The sequence below is a fragment of the Babylonia areolata genome, chromosome 8 (genome assembly GCF_041734735.1).
Source record: "Babylonia areolata isolate BAREFJ2019XMU chromosome 8, ASM4173473v1, whole genome shotgun sequence".
In the NCBI taxonomy this organism is placed as follows: domain Eukaryota; kingdom Metazoa; phylum Mollusca; class Gastropoda; order Neogastropoda; family Buccinidae; genus Babylonia; species Babylonia areolata.
The window spans coordinates 13,218,656-13,239,343 of NC_134883.1; the positions used below are offsets into that span (position 1 = coordinate 13,218,656).

At 38.4% G+C, this 20,688-nt stretch overlaps 1 protein-coding gene across 10 annotated transcripts in view; it reads left to right on the forward strand.

The window, feature by feature from the left end:
* LOC143284546 (6-phosphofructo-2-kinase/fructose-2,6-bisphosphatase-like) overlaps window positions 1-20,688 on the forward strand; it is a 98,389-nt gene that overhangs the window by 54,410 nt on the left and 23,291 nt on the right. For 5 of the 10 annotated variants that reach the window (XM_076591311.1, XM_076591310.1, XM_076591307.1 and 2 more), the window contains one exon: window positions 20,351-20,478. In XM_076591311.1, coding sequence (XP_076447426.1) covers window positions 20,351-20,478 — 128 coding nt within the window. Of the gene's footprint in view, window positions 1-2,339; window positions 2,434-15,056; window positions 15,106-20,350; window positions 20,479-20,688 lie in introns of those variants that run through there. The other 5 variants (XR_013055563.1, XR_013055564.1, XR_013055561.1 and 2 more) reach the window with 3 other exon arrangements.

Genomic DNA, 20,688 nt, shown 5'->3' on the forward strand with positions numbered 1-20,688 from the left:
AATTGGATAACGAGATCTTGAACGTGCGTATTTGATCTTCTGCATGTATACACATGAAGGGTGTTCAGGCACTAGCAGGTCTCCACATCTGTTGATCTGGGAGATTGGGAAAATCTCCACCCTATACCCACTGGGCGACATGACCGTGATTCAAATGCTGGACCCTCAGATTAAAAGTCCAACACTCTCACTACTCGGCTGTTGTGCCCCTCAGAGCCATGAAGATATGGCCTTTATTTTTTTGCTTTATTTAAAACAGTTATTAGAAAAGTTGTTCACTTTCGTGTACCTGTTTTACAGTTGACTTGTATCTCATCTGCCATTAAAAAAAAGAAAAGAAAATTGTTGTGGAGATGGTCTTCGCTGAGAGCTTTGATCTCCTTACCATTGTTGATTGTTTTGAACTGGTTGACTTGGGTGTAAAGAAATTTATATATCTTTTTATTATTATTATTATTTGTGTGTGTGTGTTTGTGTGTGTGTGTGTGTGTGTGTGTGTGTGTGTGTGTGTGTGTGTGTGTGTGTGTGTGTGTGTGTTGCACAGTCAATTTTGGCACCTGTGTATGGACTACAAAGTCTTGGGAATCTCATCATAAAGATATATGTATTTACTGACATTGGTTGTTCAGTACATAAATCCCTAGTATGAATGGGTTGGCCTGTACCTGTAGTGGTTGTGTGACGTCTCCTTTAGTTTTGAACCTTCAGCTTGGAAATCTTTCTGTTAGCGACTGTATGGGTGATTGTCTGCTGTAGTTTTGACTCTGTAGTTAGAAAGACTTTCCTCTTTCTTCTTTTCCTTTTTTTTTTTTTTTTTTTTAATGTATTATTTGTGCTGCATTCAGTGCCTTGTGAGACCAGGAGTTAATAAGCTGCCCATTTGTTGAGGAAAACTGCTTTTGTTGTTAGTTATTGTGATAACTTGCTTGTTCTGATGTCAACTGGCCAAAGCATTGTTTTATTTCTCTTCAGTTCAAGAGGGCATATATGCATTTAGATCTGTTGGCATTCATAGCAGTTTCATCTTTCAGTCCTTCTTTTTTCAATAACTTAAAAAAAAAATTTGAATTGTTGATTTTGCTTCATCATATTTCCAGTAAATTCTCACCTATCTGTAAGAGAAACTTGAGTGTCTCACGTACACAATAAATGCAGTTTTGAAAGTGATTGAAAACAGTGCTTGAAAGCTTTGAAGTAAACAGTGTCAGTATTTTGTTGATGGCAAAACATGGATCAGAATATTTTTTAGTCCACATTACAAAACATGGATCAGAATAGTTTGAAATCCACAACATAAATACTGATTCAGTCATAATTCCGGATGACATGTGTTCCAGAATTGAAGGAAAAAAAGAAAAAAAGAATGAAGATATAACATTTCATCTGAAAAAGAAATCATAACAATAACAACATTGTTAAAAAAAAAAAAGAAAAAAAGAAAAGAAAAAGAAAATCAATAACAAAAACAAACAAACAAACAAAAAGCAAACCCCCCCACCCCCTCCCCAAACACACACACACACACACACAAAAAACAACAACAACCCACAACCAAACAAAGCAACAAAACAAACAAACCGAATAAACATCAAATGCAACATCTCTTTGAAGATCATTCATGTGTCTCACTTATCAACTCTTGTTTTCATTAGTGTTTGAATAAACTTTTGTTGCGTATTTTTTTCTCTAAGTTTTGTTAATTGTTAATTTTTTTTACTTGCAAGAGACCTGAATTTGTGAACTGTTTATTCACCCCCATCCACCTAGCATACCTCCACCCCTTCTCTGGAGTCATCACCACGTGTATCCATTCAGTGATCTTACACCATTTATTATTATTTTTTTTTATCCATTCAACCCACTTCTGTAAGGTCCCAGTATTCTCTCATGTTCCATTGTATTTAAAATAGAAGTTCCACCTCGCAAGCCTCCGTTACCCGTTGTCAAGTAAATTGGTTCAGATAACATTCTTAGCTGACTGTGTGTTAGAAACTTCACTTTTGGGTTCATATCTCATTCTGCTGAGTTCTGATCAGTGTGTGGACTTGTTTCAACAATTGAAAAGGTTTTCAAAGCCCTAAAAGAAAAAAAAAAAAACCTTATGTATGTAATGCATGATTTTTTTCCCCTGTTGTTTGTGAATGACTTTTTTCTGCTTTCTTTCTTCCTCATTTTTGTTTGTTTTTGTTGTCTTCTCTTTTCATTGTTACTCTTTTGGGAATGAGGCAGGTTGTGGTGCAAGGGTTGTGGGTGAAGAAGAGGAGAAGAAGAAGCTGGTCGTCAGCCTTGGTTGTTGTGTTTGAATTCTTATTCCACATTTTTATTTACATGATGTTCAGCTGAAATCCCTCACGTCCCTGTGCCATTTGAGTCGGTGGTGCGAATGAGAATGGCGGGTCCTCGTTGCCACGCCGAGACGGTGCCTCTGCTGAGGTGCGGTATACTTGCCTCCAGTGTTTCTCTTTGACTGCGAGAATCTTGATGCCTTTAACCCCCCCCACTCACTGTTGTTGTCTTGCTCATGTTATTTATTTAGTTTTTTTTTTTTTTTTTTTTTCACACGAGACAGTTCTTTCACCTTGTTCTCTTCCTTTTACGTATTTATTTATTTTATTCTACTGTTGTAATTTTTTTTTCTTTTCCAGATGTAGGTACCTTTCTTTTTTTTTTCTTCTTTTTGTATTTATTCTACCTTTTTTTTCTGACATAGATACCTCACATCACAGCTTTCCTGTGTTGTTTCTCTGTTATGATTTTGACCTACTTAGTTAGATTTGTCACACATTCTGTGTCTTCTCTCATTGGAACAGATGTATGTGCAGAAGGGCGGCTTTTGTTTTTATTATATTCAGTTCATCTGTGGGGTTTGAAAATTGGAAAAAAGAGAGCTCATGTTCATTTTTTTTTTTTTAACAGTTTTTATCTGAACTGTTGTAATTTGATTTTTCCAAAAAAATTGTATTTTGATTGAGTCTTGATCAAGAGCAAGGTATTAGAAAGTAAAGGATGATAATATTGTAATTGGTAGCATACTAAAAGAAAAACAAATCAAAACAAATAAAGACCTTGATGTACTATATTGGAGGTGAATGGCTGTGCTGTCAACTGAAAAATATGTTTTGAGGCTGATTTTTCTTCTGCCATCTCACTTCAGTCTAAAAAAAAAAAAATCCAAAAAAACAAACAACAACAAAAAACAACAACAACCAACAAACAAAACAAAACAAAACACACACACACACACACACACGCACACACGCACACACACACACACCAGAAAAAAACGCAACCCACCTTTCCTGAATAGCTTTTAATCAGCAGATAAGTCAGTATGATCTCTGCCTGCAGAGATTGGCACTGCTTGTGGTGTAACGATGCAGTGAGGGGAAGAGACTCTTTATTGTGGCACTTGCACAGGTCTCACTCTCATGTTCTGTCTTGCCCAGTGAACTACTGCTTCTGGTCTCCAGACCAAGAAGTCCAGAAATAACTGGAAAATGTTGCATTACTTGTGTTAACAGTCTAAAGATGCATGGCACTGCAGCAAGTCAAGTTAGTTTTATCTAGTCCTGCTGTTGATGCACAAAGAAATTATAAAAAAAAATGTTTAGGAAGGAATAGATAGTGGGGGAAATGTGTTAGGTTTGCATTTGTGAGAGGGATAGCACAAGGGATGCTGTCTAATGTATTTTCAGCTGGGTATGAATTCATTATCCTAAACAGACTGGGTTAAATGGGATTTCATGCTGGTCCTTAGAGCCATCATGTTGATAATTTGATTTGCAGGTGCTGGACTTTGGGCTTGATGGCTATCTGAGATATCGCTTGACATTTGTGTGCTCATTGCTTAAAAATCTATATGCTGGGGTTTGAGATTGTTTTCTTAGTGAACTAAAAAAAAATGATAACCAGGATTGTTGTTATTGGCAGTCTACCAGGAAAGCTTTTCTTATGTATTCTTCATTACTCGCAATCCGCCAGGGAACCCAGTTGATAAAAAAAAGAAAGAAAGAAAAAAGAAAGACTGATAATGGAATCCGACCAGACACTACTGAACACAGCTAGAGTGACATTGCAGAATTTCAGGGATTCCTCTGATGGGAAGTTTTAAGGTAACCATCATGGCTCGTTGGTGACTCTTTGAGCTGATATACTGTGACAGAGTGGGCTTGGCTGTGATTGTGTGTGTACATGGGGTTGAGAGGCATGTTCAGAGTCTCCTGTGTATTTCTGAGTCTTGTCTCTCCCTCACAGTGTTTTGTACCTCTTGTCACTTCAAGGGAAAAGTGGCTCTGCATGTTTAGAAGATTTTTTTTAATTTTTTTTTTAGGAATGTGCTGTTGTGAGCAAGCATAAATGTAGATTTTAGTTACACTGGTAATGATTGAGTGGTAGAAATAATGGCTTTACTTATTCAGAAAGGATTTTTTAGCCGTTTTTGTTAGAGTGATACATTCAGAATGAGAGCATGTGGGTTTGTGTGTGTGCGTGTGTGTGTGTGTGTGTGTGTTCTTTCTTTAATTCAACGTCTTTTCACTTTGAGTGATATTAGACGTGTCATGTGTTTGTGTGTAGAAGATAAGAGTGTGGTGGGGATGGTACTTAAAGGGGGATATAGAGAGAAATGATAAACTGGAACAATAGACTCAACAATTCGTGTGCGTGTGTGTGTGTGCGTGTGTGCGTGCGAGAGAGAGAGAGAGAGAGAGAGAGAGAGAGAGAGAGGATTACACAAGGGTTTGTGCTTGTACATGTTTTCATACTTTTTACTCTCCTGTCAAGAGCATGGACAGTTTCTACATACACTGTATGACAGCAGCAGTGCTTGCATTTCAGGGCAGATGTCTGCGTTGGTCAGCACACATTGATCTCATGTTTGTGGATACAGCCGCATGACAGCAGCATGCGCAACTGATTAAATTCTTGGCTTGTACACTTGCATCCTGTTGGATTCTGTCAGAATTATTTTGTTTATATTGGTTTCTGTTAATTTGTTTTGTTTTATTTCATTTTTATTTCATATATATATATTATTGTTACTTTTTTTTCCCCAAAGGCTCAATCCATCACCAGCAATTATTGAAAATATTTAATGAAGCCAACAGAAGTAAGTGAAATGATTTTTGTTTGTGTTGTTTTATTTTGTTTTATTTTTTACAATTTTTTTTATTTCATTTCTTTTTATTTTATTTACTTATTTTTGAAAGCTTGGTTTTACCGTCAGCAGCAATACACTGTTTCATGAAAGAGAGAAGCCGGTGAAAGATATCTGTTTATTTATTTGTTTATTTATTTATTTTATGTATATACATTTTAAAAGCCTGATCCCATCAACGACAGTAGCAACTGCTTGTATGAAACAGGGAGGAGAAGCCGGTTATAAGTAGAACTGGAATCAGGTGGGAACTGGGGAAGGTGAGAAGTCATGATAGATCCCTTGTCAGTGTCTGGGCACCCATACAGGTAGAAAGGGTAAATGAAAGGCCCAGAGCTCATGCATGGGATCGGTACTGTTCTGTATCATTCAATCCAGAACATTCACATGTGGTGGAAGAGTAGCAGTGAGTGTCGATGACGGCCTGTTCTTTTCCTTCATCTTAACATGTGTCTTGTTGTGGCCGATCATGACGGGTAACGCCTTGGGCAGGCAGCACATTAATATTGATGCTTATATAGCGCCTGTCTTCAATCAGAAAGTGCTTTACAGTCATTTCCACAGCAGGCTGCCTACCTGGTAGGAGCCGACTGACAGCTGCCTAATGGTGTTTATCATTCGTTTCCTGTGTCATTCAGTTTTGCGTCACATGCACACAAACACCTGTGTGTTAGGGTTATTTTTCTTCAGCTGTCTGTTGATGAGAGTCACTGGAAGTGGCTGAATGAATAAGCCAGTCCATGCAAAGCAGTGGTCTTATTCAAATGAGGAGTGACTGTTTTGTGGGTTCCTTGTTGCCCTACCTTTATTTGCTGGTTACCTTTTTTTGATAACTTTTTTGTGTGTGCTGGAGGTTTTTTTTTTTTTTTTTTAAATCAAAAATAAGATAATCTTATTGTGTGGGTTTGTCTTCAGAAAGGCACTCCATTAATGTTGAGATGCGAGCTATAACTTGAATGACTGTGTTTTTTTTCTTTAGGTAGACATTGAGCGGGTTTATCTGGTGTTGATATCATAGAATTTGTAATGTTTTGTCCTCATTGGAGGTGTGCAAATTGTAATCCTGATTAATGTGTTGATGTCACACAGAGTTTGTAATGTTTTGTCCTTGTTATTGGAGGTATGTCTTTCTGACATTGATACTAAAACCAGAAACTTGTATGCGTATATGCTGTTCAAGCATGTGAGCATGGGTGTGCATAGTTATGTGCGCCAACACACTCTCAAATAATCGAGCATATTACACAGAGGCATTGCTTGGATTGATAAGAGACGGGTATGAATCAAAGCACATATCTGGAAACAAGTTGTGATTGTGTGATGCAGATTCAGAGCATGAACATGTATTTACCTTGCCACTCCTTTCTTTGACGCAGATGCACACAACACACTCACACACATGCATGCACATTCACATGCTCACACACAGGCAGTAAGTGTAAGACATGCAATGGCTTGGGTTTGTGTCTGTTTACAAGCTTTTTTTTAAATATTTTTTTTTAATTAATTTTTTTTTTTTTTTTATAAGAGGAAGCAGTCATTCAGGAAAGGTAGATAGCCTTTTGAGCCAGTCTGATGGGCTCATTGAAAGGGTGCAGGGGAGGAAAGGGTGCATCTGTATCAAAGAGAACATTTTCATGGAACAGGAAGTCATAAAATTGATTCTGTGTGTGTGTGTGTGTGTGTGTGTGTGTGTGTGTCTTTGTGATGGGGGAAGGGGGTGTATATCTTTGTCATTAAGAAACAGAATTTTCCCTGTAAACATCCACAGATGTGTCCATAAGCTATGAGTTTTTCTTGAATAGCCTGCTTCTTCACAGGTTGTTCAGTCTGAAAAGGAATTTGGAATGAACACCCACACAATGACATGAAAATAATTTTGGTTCCTCAGCACCCTACACCGTTCCCTAATATTTCAGCCAGCCATTTTCACACTGGTTGTGTGTGTGTGTGTGTGTGTGTGTGTGTGTGTGTGTGTGTGTGTGATGTATGTTTTTGAGGTATTGTAAAAAAGAAAAAGACAAAAAAAAAGACATTAAAAATAATGGATTGACATAAATCTATCACACACACACACTCACAATAGCTATATGTCTGTATATGAATGTGTGTGTGCATATGAATATGTGTTTCTATCATTTTTTTTGTGTGTGTGTGTGTATGTTTTAGTTTTGTATTTGGCATACATTCATACATACTCAAGCAATCATGCGATCATTAGAAAGATATGAGAGCTGCTGTTGCCTTTGGTTTTTGCTTGGTTTGAGAATTAGAAGTTGCTTTGATGCTTTGGTAGAACCTATATGCTTTGTTGGTTACATTGCAGCTTTCGTTTTGATCTGCATCAGCTGTCATGGAAAGCACAATTATTTGAAGAAAATTGGTACATTCCTGTCCAGTTTGTTTTGTTTGTTTTTCATTATTTTTTTTTTTATATACCCCCCCCCCTCCCTTTATAGCACTTTTACTGAATGAGAATTGGAAGTTGAATTGAGTTGTTATCATTTTTTTTTTTTATAGATATTGTGTTGAAAAGATGTTTGTTACGGAAACTGAAAAAAAAAGTATAGTCAGAGATCACAAAGGTTAAATACCATTATAGTGATGCACATTCCCCCACCCATACACCCACACTGTCCCCCTCCCACAAGAAGATATTCAGGCTGGAATCTTGTTAGATTTTGATGATAGCTGGTTGCTCCAGAATATATTTTTTTGTAAGTATGAAATATTGTACTCCCGTTTTCATTGTTCTTTTGTTGAAACAACATTATTATTATTATCATCAAACCTTTATGATGCTGGAGCTCCATTTTCTGTTTTCTTCCCTTTCTGTTTCTTTGTGACAGGTACAGTTTTAAAAACAGTTCTTCTGTTCTTGCCTGCACCTGTGTCTTGGGTTGTGGTGTTGTGGCCTTGGTAGTAGAGTTGTTTTTCTCTTCAACCTTAACTGTCTTTGAGCATGATTATTGTGGTTGTTTCTGGCTGGAAGCTGATCCAAGTCCGCTTCTATAGTCTGGCTGTGGTGTTCTTGTAGTGTCTGTGTTGGTGGTGTGTCTATTTGTCACTGGTGCCACTGGTGTGTTCAGTGTACAGGCCAACCCATCTACAGGATCTAGATACCCTGAATTTTGGTGGACCAAAGGGCCGTCTGAATTCTTAAAACATTTTGCTTCAGTCTGTGAATTGACACATGCAGGCATACACCCACCCCCACACACACACGTGTCTACACGTGTGTGTGTGTGTGTGTGGTGTGTGGTGTGTGTGTGTGTGTGTGTGTGTGTGTGAAAACAAGCATTTTAGATCAGGAATCATGGTGATTTCATAGAGTAACATAGCTAGTATAATGTATAGGATCTGATCATTGCATCGACTCAAGTGACAAAGCGGACCAAAAAAAAAAGAGTATCTAAGTATTTTTCACCTGTCCATGATGAACCATTTAATTAATTATATAATGTCTAGATCTGATCATTGGCACTGATGAACTAAAGTCTGCTCCATGATTATGTTGATATTAACTGTTGATTTCCTAATTGTCACATTTTCATGCAACAGCTTTAGTTTAAAAAAAAAAATTGTCATACACATATTTTATAGCAACACATTAATGTCATACTTAAATCATCCCTTTTTTTGGTATAGTCTTCATGATATTTTTCTTGGCTTCCCTGTTTTCTTTCAACACCAGATATTACGAGTGTATGCGCTCGTGGCTGTGTATGACCATGATGTCTGTTTCCCTGGTCATTAATTATTGATTTGGCTTTATTCTTTTTCACCATTGGGTGCTGCTTAGTTGCTTTTGTTACAGGACATTGAACTGTTAACTTTATGGCAGTCAGAGCGTTCACAGGACAGTGAATTGTTAACTTATTGCAGTCACAGAACAGTGACCTGCTAACTTTATTGCAGTCACGGGACAGTGAACTGTTAACTTTGTTGCGGTCATGGGTCAGTGAACTGTTAACGTTATTGCGGTCATGGGACAGTGAACTGTTAACTTTATTGCGGTCACAGCAGTCACAGAACAGTGAATTGTTAACTTTATTGCAGTCACGGAACAGTGAACTGTTAACTTTATTGCAGTCACGGCAGTCACAGAACAGTGAACTGTTAACTTTATTGCAGTCACAGAACAGTGAACTGTTAACTTTATTGCAGCCACAGCAGTCATGGGACAGTGAAGTGTTAACTTTATTGCAGTCACAGAACAGTGAACTGTTAACATTATCGCAGTCTCGGGACAGTGAACTGTTAACTTTATTGCAGTCACGGAACAATGAACTGTTAACTTTAGTGAGCCACAGCAGTCACAGAACAGTGAATAGTTAACTTTATTGCAGTCTCGGGACAGTGAACTTAATTTTTTTTGCAGTCACAGCACAGTGAACTGTTAACTTTATTGCAGTCACAGCAGTCACATGACAGTGAACTGTTAACTATTGCAGTGACAGAACAGTGAACTGTTAACTTTATTGCGGTCACAGCAGTCACAGAACAGTGAACTGTTAACTTTATTGCGGTCACAGCAGTCACAGAACAGTGAACTGTTAACTTTATTGCAGTCACAGCAGTCACAGAACAGTGAATTGTTAACATTATTGCAGTCACGGGACAGTGAACTGTTAACTTTATTGCAGTCACAGAACAGTGAACTGTTAACTTTATTGCAGTCACAGAACAGTGAACTGTTAACTTTATTGCAGCCACAGCAGTCATGGGACAGTGAAGTGTTAACTTTATTGCAGTCACAGAACAGTGAACTGTTAACATTATCGCAGTCTCGGGACAGTGAACTGTTAACTTTATTGCAGTCACGGAACAATGAACTGTTAACTTTAGTGAGCCACAGCAGTCACAGAACAGTGAATAGTTAACTTTATTGCAGTCTCGGGACAGTGAACTTAATTTTTTTTGCAGTCACAGCACAGTGAACTGTTAACTTTATTGCAGTCACAGCAGTCACAGGACAGTGAACTGTTAACTTTATTGCAGCCACAGCAGTCACAGGACAGTGAACTGTTAACTTTATTGCAGCCACAGCAGTCACAGGACAGTGAACTGTTAACTTTATTGCAGTCACAGCAGTCACAGGACAGTGAACTGTTAACTATTGCAGTGACAGAACAGTGAACTCTTAACTTTATTGCAGTCACGGCAGTCACAGGACAGTGAACTGTTAACTTTATTGCAGTCACGGCAGTCACAGGACAGTGAACTGTTAACTTTATTGCAGTCACAGCAGTCACAGGACAGTGAACTCTTAACTATTGCAGTCACAGAACTGAACTGTTAACTTTATTGCAGTCATGGCAGTCACAGAACAGTGAACTGTTAACTTTATTGCAGCCACAGCAGTCACAGGACAGTGAACTGTTAACTTTATTGCAGTCACAGCAGTCACAGGACAGTGAACTGTTAACTATTGCAGTTACAGAACAGTGAACTGTTAACTTTATTGCAGTCATAGCAGTCACAGGACAGTGAACTGTTAACTATTGCAGTCACAGAACAGTGAACTGTTAACTTTATTGCAGCCACAGCACTCATGGGACAGTGAACTGTTAACTTTTTTGCAGTCACATGACAGTGAACTTTTAACTTTTTTGCAGTCACAGGACAGTGAACTTTTAACTTTTTTTGCAGTCACAGCAGTCACAGAACAGTGAACTGTTAACTTTTTTGCAGTCACATGGCAGTGAACTGTTAACTTTATTGCTGTCATAGGACAGTGAACTGTTACCTTTATTGCAGTCACAGCAGTCACAGAACAGTGAACTGTTAACTTTATTGCTGCCATAGGACAGTGCTTTCTTAACTTTATTGTTGTCATGGGAGGTAGAATTGCTAACTTTAATGTAGTCATAAGACATGAAAGTGTTAACTGTATAAGTCATTGAACAGTGAATTGTCAACTGTATTGTATTCACTGAACAGTGAATTGTTACCTGCATTGTGGTCATTCAGTAGTGAATTGTGTGTATTCTTTTTCACCAGTGGGTGCTGCTAAACGTCTATGAAGAAAGGAATGAAATAGTGGTTGTTTCAAAACTTAATATAGGGTTCTGGATGTGCAAGCTAAGGATTTGAATTGAGAATGATATTGGAAGTGTCAAATTTTGTGAGATTATGGTCAAGCCACCTGGAAATGAAGTTTTGAATTATGAAACATGTGTTCATATCAGGAGAGGCGTTTTAGGGCAGAAAGGCCCATCATTTTTAGGCCTTGCTACCAGTACTATAACTTAGCATGGCATGGATTAGGGTATTTCAGTGTGGCATGGATTGGGATATTTCCTTATTATACAGATTTCTGTTTCAAATTTTGGTAATTTCTTGCACACACACACACACACACACACACACACACACATTTTTATCTCTCTCTCTCTCTCTCTCTTCCCCCCCCCCCCTCTCTTTTTACTTTGTTTCAGTATTAAGACATATACTTTTGGTTGAGTGGCTCCAACACCTGAGCTGAGAACTTTTTCAGTTTTACAAAAATGAGCCACTCCCACCCATTGTATACTGCCAGGTACTGACACTGGGAGTAATTTTGGAAGCGCTGTTTTCTCTTGCTTTCTTTTAGTGTGAGTGCTTAAAAAATGGATAGCACTGAGCTCACCTTATGGACGGAAAAAGGTTACAGCATGAAACAGAGATGAGGAAACTTTGTGATTTGACCATTGGGTTTTCTGACTTCAACCAGATTTAGAGCGTGTGTGAGTAAAGAGTCGCTAAAGGGCTCATCACTGAGGACACATTTTGTGATACACGTAGCTGAGAAAATTTTCAGAAAGAAACAATGGAAACCTTAATTAGTCATATTTCCCAAATTTCTAAAGGTAACAATATAAAATATGTTTATGTATCACTATGCTGTATTCCTGCTATCAACCTTCGCAGAAATGATAAATCTTTTTATGATGCAACTTATACTCTCTCTCTGTCTCTCTCTCTGTCTCTGTCTCTGTCTCTCTCTCTCACTCTCTCTCACACACACAGTCTTAACATACTCCCATCAGTTTATTAGCTCTTTTTCACAGAGAGAGATAGAGACAGAAATAACAGAGAGACATACAGATAGCGACACACAGATAGCGACACACACATATAGCGACACACATTCAGAGAACAGGTTACAGTCTGCCTCATTCTTTCCACTCACTGTCACCTTCCTTCCCCCCACTCCCTCTCTTTTTAAAAAAACAACAAACTTATCAGTGGTGTAATTGATTTTGCTGAACTTCTTCGTTCGTGGGCTGCAACTCCCATGTTCACTCGTATACATATACACGAGTGGGCTTTTACGTGTATGACTGTTTTTACCCCGCCATGTAGGCAGCCATACTCTGTTTTTGGGGGTGTGCATTCTGGGTATGTTCTTGTTCCATAACCCACTGAACATTGACATGGATTACAGGAACACTTTAACCTCTCGGCTATTGCGCCCATAATTTTGCTGAACAAAAGTAACGCAGTCCCATGAGGATGAAGTCCTAATAAAGAATGATGGCTGACATTCTGACCTGCAAACTCTGTCAAATGGAGATGGGAATCAGGGATGTTCTTGAATATCAAAGCAGAAATAGGGTTTTATATTTTGAACTCAAGATTTTGTGGTTGCTCAAATGAAGCTGGGACTTAGACACACTGACAGCTGTGGTCTGATTGATTTGTGTTAGAATATGAAACTGAGTTAACTACAGCAGGGAAGATGGTTTTTTTTTTTCTTGGCGATGTGGTTAATTGTTAATTTATGATTTAGTCCATATCTTGCTCCTTTTTGTCTGTTTTATTTGCATTACTTTATGTTTAAATACTGCACATAAAAAGTTTATCTACTTTGATATGTGTGTGTGAGCATGTGTATGCATGTATATGTACCAACTGAAAATGTTTATTTTTAATGCTAGAACCAGACCCCTTAATTTTACTTGAACTTTTGTATACACATATTAAAAAAAAATGCAGATACCCTTTGAAATATCAATTAAGTTTTTTTTTTTTTTTTTCTAAAGAGTCTTTTTTGCTAAGCTTTCAAAATTTGTTTCACTTCAATCATTAGCGCTCCTTCGTGAACAAAGTCCACTACAGTAGTAGTAGTAGTAGTAGGAAGATGCTGACCTTCAGAGATGTTTATGGCAAACGCTTGATATGTGCATGCCCATGCTGTGTCCTGGTTCTTTTCGCACTCCCATCAAAACAGTGGATTCAGAGAGCCTCTGCTTCTTTGTTCTTCCTGCACCAGCGTGCGCTTAATTCTTTGTCTGTGGTTCACATTTGTGTCCAGATTCCGGTGCCAAGACATCCTGTCACACACTGAATTTTGAGAGAGAGAGAGAGAGAGAGAGAGAGAGAGAGGGAGGGAGGGAGGGGCAGACGAACAGTCTGACAGACAGGCAGACAATGACAGTGACAAATTCTTTTATCAGCTAATAGAGTTTTACAGCTTATTTGAGTGATGTAAAGAAAGAAAGAAAAAAACAAACAACAACAAAAAAAGAATAAAGGGAAATAATAAACAGCCAAAATACATGGACACAAGCACTTAAAACACTCATACATTTAAAACACTACTTTAATATCTATTCCAGACTGTTCATGTATATCAGTCAATTAACTGACATTTGAAAAAAAAAAAAGAAAAAGAAAAAAAAAAGGACATGTGACCACCCAGCTGTGTAGTGTGTGGTTATTTATTTATATTTTTTTTTACTTTGAAAGAGAGAGAGATGGGCTGAAAGAGAGAGAGGTGGGCGGGGGCAGAGAGGGAAGGAGGGAGGGGAGAGGCAAGGTGGATGAAACTATTTTTTTTAAATGATGGTGGTGGTGATGGGAGGAGGGGTGTGTGTGTGTGGAGGGGGGGGGGGGGGGGGGGGGGATTTGGGGGGGGGCGGGGGGGAGCTGAAAAGGTGGTCTGGACTGCGAGAGACTTCAGTCTCACAACATTTTGTTCCTGTCAACCACTCTGCAGGTTCTACATTGATCAAGGGTATTTTTAGGGCTTGCCTGATTCCTCCACCACCCACTCTGCTTCCCATTCCTCACCCCTTTCTGCCCTCTTCTCTCCCTTTGTCCTGAACTTGAACAGTGGCCAGGTATGAACTACCTTTCCTCCAGGTATTACAGGGAGAAGTGCATTTATTCATCGTTTTATGAATTTTTGAATGTTTGCATCAAAACAAAACAAGTGTTAAAATGACAGCATCTTACCAGCAGAAGAAGTCACAATAATACAGTATTGAACAAGATAGATTTGGTATATGATTTATTTTGTTTTTTCAATTTATGATATATTTTAACAAGAAATGGCAGTGCAGTTTAGCAGCTTGGACAGAAAAATATCAAGTGCTTACTCTTGACTGGCTCTGAAAACAGAAACTGTGTGCGCGAAGAAGAGCCCTGAAGTTGCCTTGCTGTTTTGATTACCTCACAAAAATAATGATCAGGTTTTGCTGGACTTTTTATTTGGGAAAATAATGATCAAGTTTTGCTGGACTTTTTATTCTCTACATATTTTTACCAGTGATATTCTTGTCAGGATGAGACAGTTGAGAGATCGATAAATGAATAGGATTAGGAATTTCATTGTTTTGAGAAGTTGCCAAATGTGTTTTCATAATTATGATTGTCTTGGTGTAGTGGAGTTGTGTAGAGTTATGTGAAATAGCTTGTTGAATATGTTATATTAATGATTAGAATGATTTCTGAAGCAGCAAGAGCCATGCCAGAAGAACATTTATAGACCGTAGTGTTCGTAGCTGAGATAAAACTGATGTGTAATATGCTTTATAGTATTCATAGCTGAATTACATTAAGCTAATCTGGAATATGCTTTGCAGAGTTCATAGTTGAGTCATAACAGTAAGCTAACCAAGGCTATGCTTTGCAGAATGCAGGAGCTGAGCCTGACAGATACAGTATCACAAGGCTTTCTGCAGGTCTGGTACAGATGAGTTGAGATAGCATTTTAACAAAGAGAATTTTTGGGGGATGAAACAGACTCACAACATAGTGGTGATTTTTCAGTGCTGACTTTCTGCCTGACATGCTGCAGTCTGAAGCTGTTTTTTGATTTGTGTTTTCAGCTGTAGGACATGTTGAATGTTCTGTTCTTTGTAGCGTGTTTTGAGAAATAACTGGCATGAGAGTCCATGAACAGTGCTGTCATATGAGTTCCCGTTGTCCTGCTTTACACTGAAACAAACAACTTGGCTGACATGAAAACAGGCTTGCTTCAGAGTGTGAACACAGAGGAAACATTACTTTTGAAAGACCCCTTTCAATCTGTGAGGTGTGTGGGGAAGATGTGCAGCCTGTAGAAATAGGGACTAAAATGATTAGTAGTTAAAAAAAAAAAAAAAAAAAAAGTGAGTGTCACACTTTTCTGAGGTTTGATTGTGTGTGTGTGTGTGTGTGTGTGTGTGTGTGTGTGTGGTGTGTGTTTGTGTGTTTTAAAGATTTTATTATTGTATTTATTGTTATTATCATGAGTGCCTTTTCATCAGGCATGCTTGCTTCAGAAATGGCTTTCGTATAGATATCACACCAAATTTGTTAAAAAATATGATTCTGTTGAAAATAGTGTGGAGGGATGTAAGCGAAGTGGCAGTGGCAGTGGCCTCCAAATTAAGTGGCAGAAGGTTCCGTCAGTTATTTTCATTTCCATCCAGCAGTAATTGTTGGTCTCAAAAATATAGCAGTGAAATCATCAGTTTGGAGTTTTTGTTGAGCAAAAGTCTGCTCCGTGTTTGTTGCAAAACTGAAACAAAGGGGAACAAATTCTTATTACATTGTGCTCATAAACTGTTCTTTGAAAGACCCAACACTTAAGGGAACTTTGTGGAAACGCAGTGTTGTGTGCCTCTCACCTGAATTCACAGCTTTTTATGTGCTGGTACCTCTGGGAAGTTCTTGGGTTGCTGGGGTTTTCTTTGTTTTCAAACTACCCCCACTTTTTTTTTAATTTATTATTTTTTTTGGTGGTAAACCAAGTCCACACAGGAGCTCAGTCAAAATGAGCTGGGACTTTTCTGATCATTACATGTATGTGTAACTCACCTTTCTTTCTCCTTCATTTCCTGTGACAATGTGAAACTTGAAAGTGGAGGTTGTCAGAAATGAGGACTTGCTGGTTTTTTTTTGTTTTTTTTTTAATTAATTTTTTTTAACATGTTTCTTCATTTCTTTCATTTTCTTTCCCCTCTCCCCCATTTCTTTTCTTATTTCTGTCTTAGATGTGATCCTTTCACATGGCAAACTTCATGGTACAGGTATAGGACATAATTATTGTCTTGATGCAGATTATCTACTGCAAGAAAATATGTACGGTGCAGCTGTGAGGAATGACTACCCCCCGCCCCCCAAGCCCAAAACAAATATTCTTTAAAAAAGAAAAAGAGGGTTCTGTGCAGTGGATATCACTGATGGTTTGTCTTCTCAAGGCACTGATTGTGGGTTGTGTTTTAAGGTGGGATGCCGGTCAGTCATGGAAGAAATGACAAGCTTTTTGAGTCCGTTTGTCCACTTGACTTTGATTATTTATATATATATATATTTTTGCTGTCATTGATCTGTGGTTAGGCGATTCAGCTAGTCTCAGGTGCTGGGTTAAATGGTGTGTGTGTGTGTGTGTGTGTGTGTGTGTGTGTGTCTTTTGTGCTTTCTAAATAACTCAAGGTGTGTGTTTATGTGTTTTCATTATCACCTGTTCTGTAAAATAACTTTACAGGCACTAAGTACACACTCTCTCAAAATCTTTCATACTTTCTGTAAAATAACTGTGTACATGTGCAAACTACGCACACTCTCTCTCAAAATGTTTCCTATTTTCTGACAACTGATGTGGTCCTTAAGCCATATCACATATTACCTTCTATGCCAGTCTCTGAATAATACCTTAACTTGGTAACACATTCGCATAGTGTCATAATAGTATGAGATCATCCCAGACTTGCACAGTTGACAGAGTGGTTGGTGCTTTTCCACACATAAGAGCAGAGAGATGCCAGTTGTTACGATTTTGCCATATTTTGTTATGCTCGATCACAGTTTGTTTCCAACAACGCCAATGTCATAATTGTTCAGAAGAGTTCATTTTGGACAATAGAGCATGGCCACATGCTTTCCTCTTGTAACATTACCCAGATGCTCTGGACCTATCGATCATGAGGCCAGGGCAGTCACTACTAACCTTGGTCTCACATGATGCTTAGCTAATCATGTGCGTGTTTACATTGAAATTGCATTGAGTGGACCAATCAGCCTAATTGTTTGTTGTGTCTCGGTCAGACAGTGTCTGTGCCTGGTGGATTAAGCTATGGAGTACAAGGAAGGAACAAGCTGATGTGGCTCAGAGTACGAGTGTTCCTACCGAATTTCCTGATTGTTCTGCAAACAATTGACAGGGGTTGGCAGAAATGTTTTCACCGCTCTTTGAGAATGAGCCTTCCTGAAGCAAAAGATTGATGATCCATCTGGATAGTTAATTCCCAAGAGACAACATTCCCTGTTCCCTTCACCAGACATGACCTTTGGGCAGAGCACTGTGTTGTTCATTTTGTCAGAATTCCACCGATGAATGAAGTTTAACAATCTATTGGCCAAAGACGCTGAAGTCAAGTTGTACTGGTCTTGGTTCCATGATAGTTAATTGTTTGAGGGTGTGATCTCTGTATCAGAATTCTATGGTTTCCTTTCCTCTTTTCTAGAGCTGACGTGTGGCTGAGCATCATACAGGCTGACTCACAGTCAGTCTTGATGCAAAACTCCATATTCTGCTTCCTTCTGTAGATATGGGCTTTGACTCAGTTTCGCATGGTCTGGCTTTTGTTTTTTTTGTGTCTGTCTCTCGCTTCATTGTCTTCTGTGTCATTCTTGATATAAAATTCCGTGTTCTGTATCCTTTAGATCTGGGTTGTTACTTGGCATCCGCACAGGCTGGCTTTTTTTGGCCCCTCCTCTTGCTTGGTCATTTTCTGTGCTGGCCCAGTCTGTGGCATTGCCCAGTTGCCGTTCATCCACAACCTCTTGACTGCCCAACCTTGGTGAAATGAGATAGTGTGACATGAAGTTGAAGTGCAGCTGCTGCTGCTTTTTTCTGTTCTTATCAATGGTGTCAATTGATTTTGCTGAACAAAAGCAATGCTTAAGTCTCAAGAGGAAGAAGTTCAAAACAGAAGCGTGACTGACATCATGACCTGTAAGCTCTGTCATGTCTTAGTGAGGTGACCGCCCTACCACTGGTGAGCGAAGTCACCAACAGTAGTCAGAGGGTAGATTCATCTCAGATTCCCCCTACACAGCTACACCTGAGCTGGTTTTGTGGCATTCACTAGATTTACTGGAGGTAGAATATTAAGAAGCGTACACATCCTGTGGAGCACCTGAAAGCACAAGTAGTAAAACCTGGATGTGTGGCGGCTCACCAAACAGAAATCTAGTTATTCTGCTGTGGGTTGGTATCTTCAGCAGACCTCATTTTTACTGTGGTTTGCTTTTTGTAGTGAGCATCCAGTTGTTTTCCATTGTGATTTGTTTCTTTTGGACTTAAAGGTTGATTCCATCAGGTTCAGGATTAAAAAAACAACAACTTTTTGTGAAAGATGTCTAACCAATCATTTGCAGCGATGGTAAATTATCAAGTTCAGTCACAAAGAGGACAGGAGGATGAGAAAGAGTTGGAGCAAGAATACTTTGCAGGCATTGGTATTCAGCTTAATAAGATCACTGTTGGTTTTGACGTTTCTTCACTTGTTTTTTTTTTTTTTTTTTAAATTTTATAAAAGACATTGTTTTTCCTGGGCGGTAGTCCTTATACATGGCACTACTGACAGTGAGTAATATTTGATGCTAATTTTGGTGATGTTACAAACTAATCCTCCAGAGTTTTTGTGGAGTTTTACTTTGTCACATTTAAAAAAAATTTTTTTTTTACCTTGTACACTTGCACCCCTAATAATGTGTATGCAAAGAATAACCTGCTTACATAGTTGAAATAAATTTCATTTGTTACGACAGAATAACTGTTACATGTTAAATTCAGCCTAGTTAAACATTAAAGGCTTCTGTTTCTACTTTTCAAACTAACCTCCTCAGTGCTTGAAAGATTTCTTCACAAAGGCCTGGTTGTTTCTGTCTCACTGCCTCAGAGACCAAGCTTTCTGTTGTATAGCCTTCCATCTAGTTAGGCGTATGTAGCATGTTTTTGTTGTGGTTTGTTTATATTTTATTTTATTTTTTCTAGTTCTTCCCAACCTTATTGTTCTGCATAATGGATGTATTATTGAGGGTTGATCAAGGTGTTGATAACTCCAATATCTATGTATCTGCCGTCAGTTGCGTGTTGAATATATACAAGTATGTATTCTATGCAGCGTGTTTGCTAGAAGTATCCACACCACCCCTTCTCAATCTAGAATATACTCTTGCCAGTTACGATAATGAAGATTGATTTCTTCCTTTGTGTTTAGTTGTTATAATGTGCACATTTTCTGATTGGTAATTGAGGTAATTCAATCAAACTGCACTTGTGAATGTGGTAAATAATGGTTTATCTTTTTGTACATACAGCTTCAGAAGTGTCGGAATATGGGATTTGGGGGTGGGAGTGGAGGTGATCAGAAATAAAGTCTAAAGAGTGATATGTTTAATTTTGCTAGGTTTGTATGTATTCATTTTAGCACATTCTTTTGTAATGATTTCCCTATAGATATCATTGTGTTTGTTTCTGTTGAAAAGATAGTATATATAATAATTAGCCAGTTTTTTTTTTTACCTAGGAAAAAAAAGAGTATCAGATTGTTGTGTGTTGGTCACAGAATCTGTAAATGAATGTTGTTCAAGACATTAGGTGTTTTGTAGCGTATGCCTAGAATTGTTAGTTTTTGAGAGTTACAGATCTTTTTGATTATACCTGTAGGGTAATTGATTTCTGTCTTTGAGAAAGCTTTTTAAATGGACAGTGCCATTTCCTAGAACATTACTAGAACAAGTCAAGTCCTTGTTATTTGTTATTAAATTCGAGATCGACTCAGATATGTGCAGCTGTATGTAATGATCTTGGTGCAACTGCATTTAATGATGTTACTGTATATAATGATGTTGGCATTAATTGATGTGATTACTGTTTACATTACTTTGTTTGCATGGTGTTGCCTATCAAAATATGAACTTTTCTTGTTTCAGACGACCTACCGTATCTGAAGGTACCTCTGCATACAGTGATAAAGTTGACACCGGTAGCCTATGGTTGTAGGGTGGAGTTCTTGGCCTTGGATGTACCGGCTGTCAACACGCACCGTGAAAAACCAGTGGTGAGTGCACATTCTTTGTCTCCTTGTTAGTTCATCACTATCTGTTTCTGCCTGTTTTAGTTTCTCCACTCAAGACTTAATGGCTGGTTTACATCGGAGATTGACATAAGCTTACAACTGGGCCAGCGGCAAAGTGAGAGCTGTTTGATCAGTGGTTTCTCCACTGTACCATGAATTTGTTCACAGCTTGGTCTTTTGTGAAGGACCATG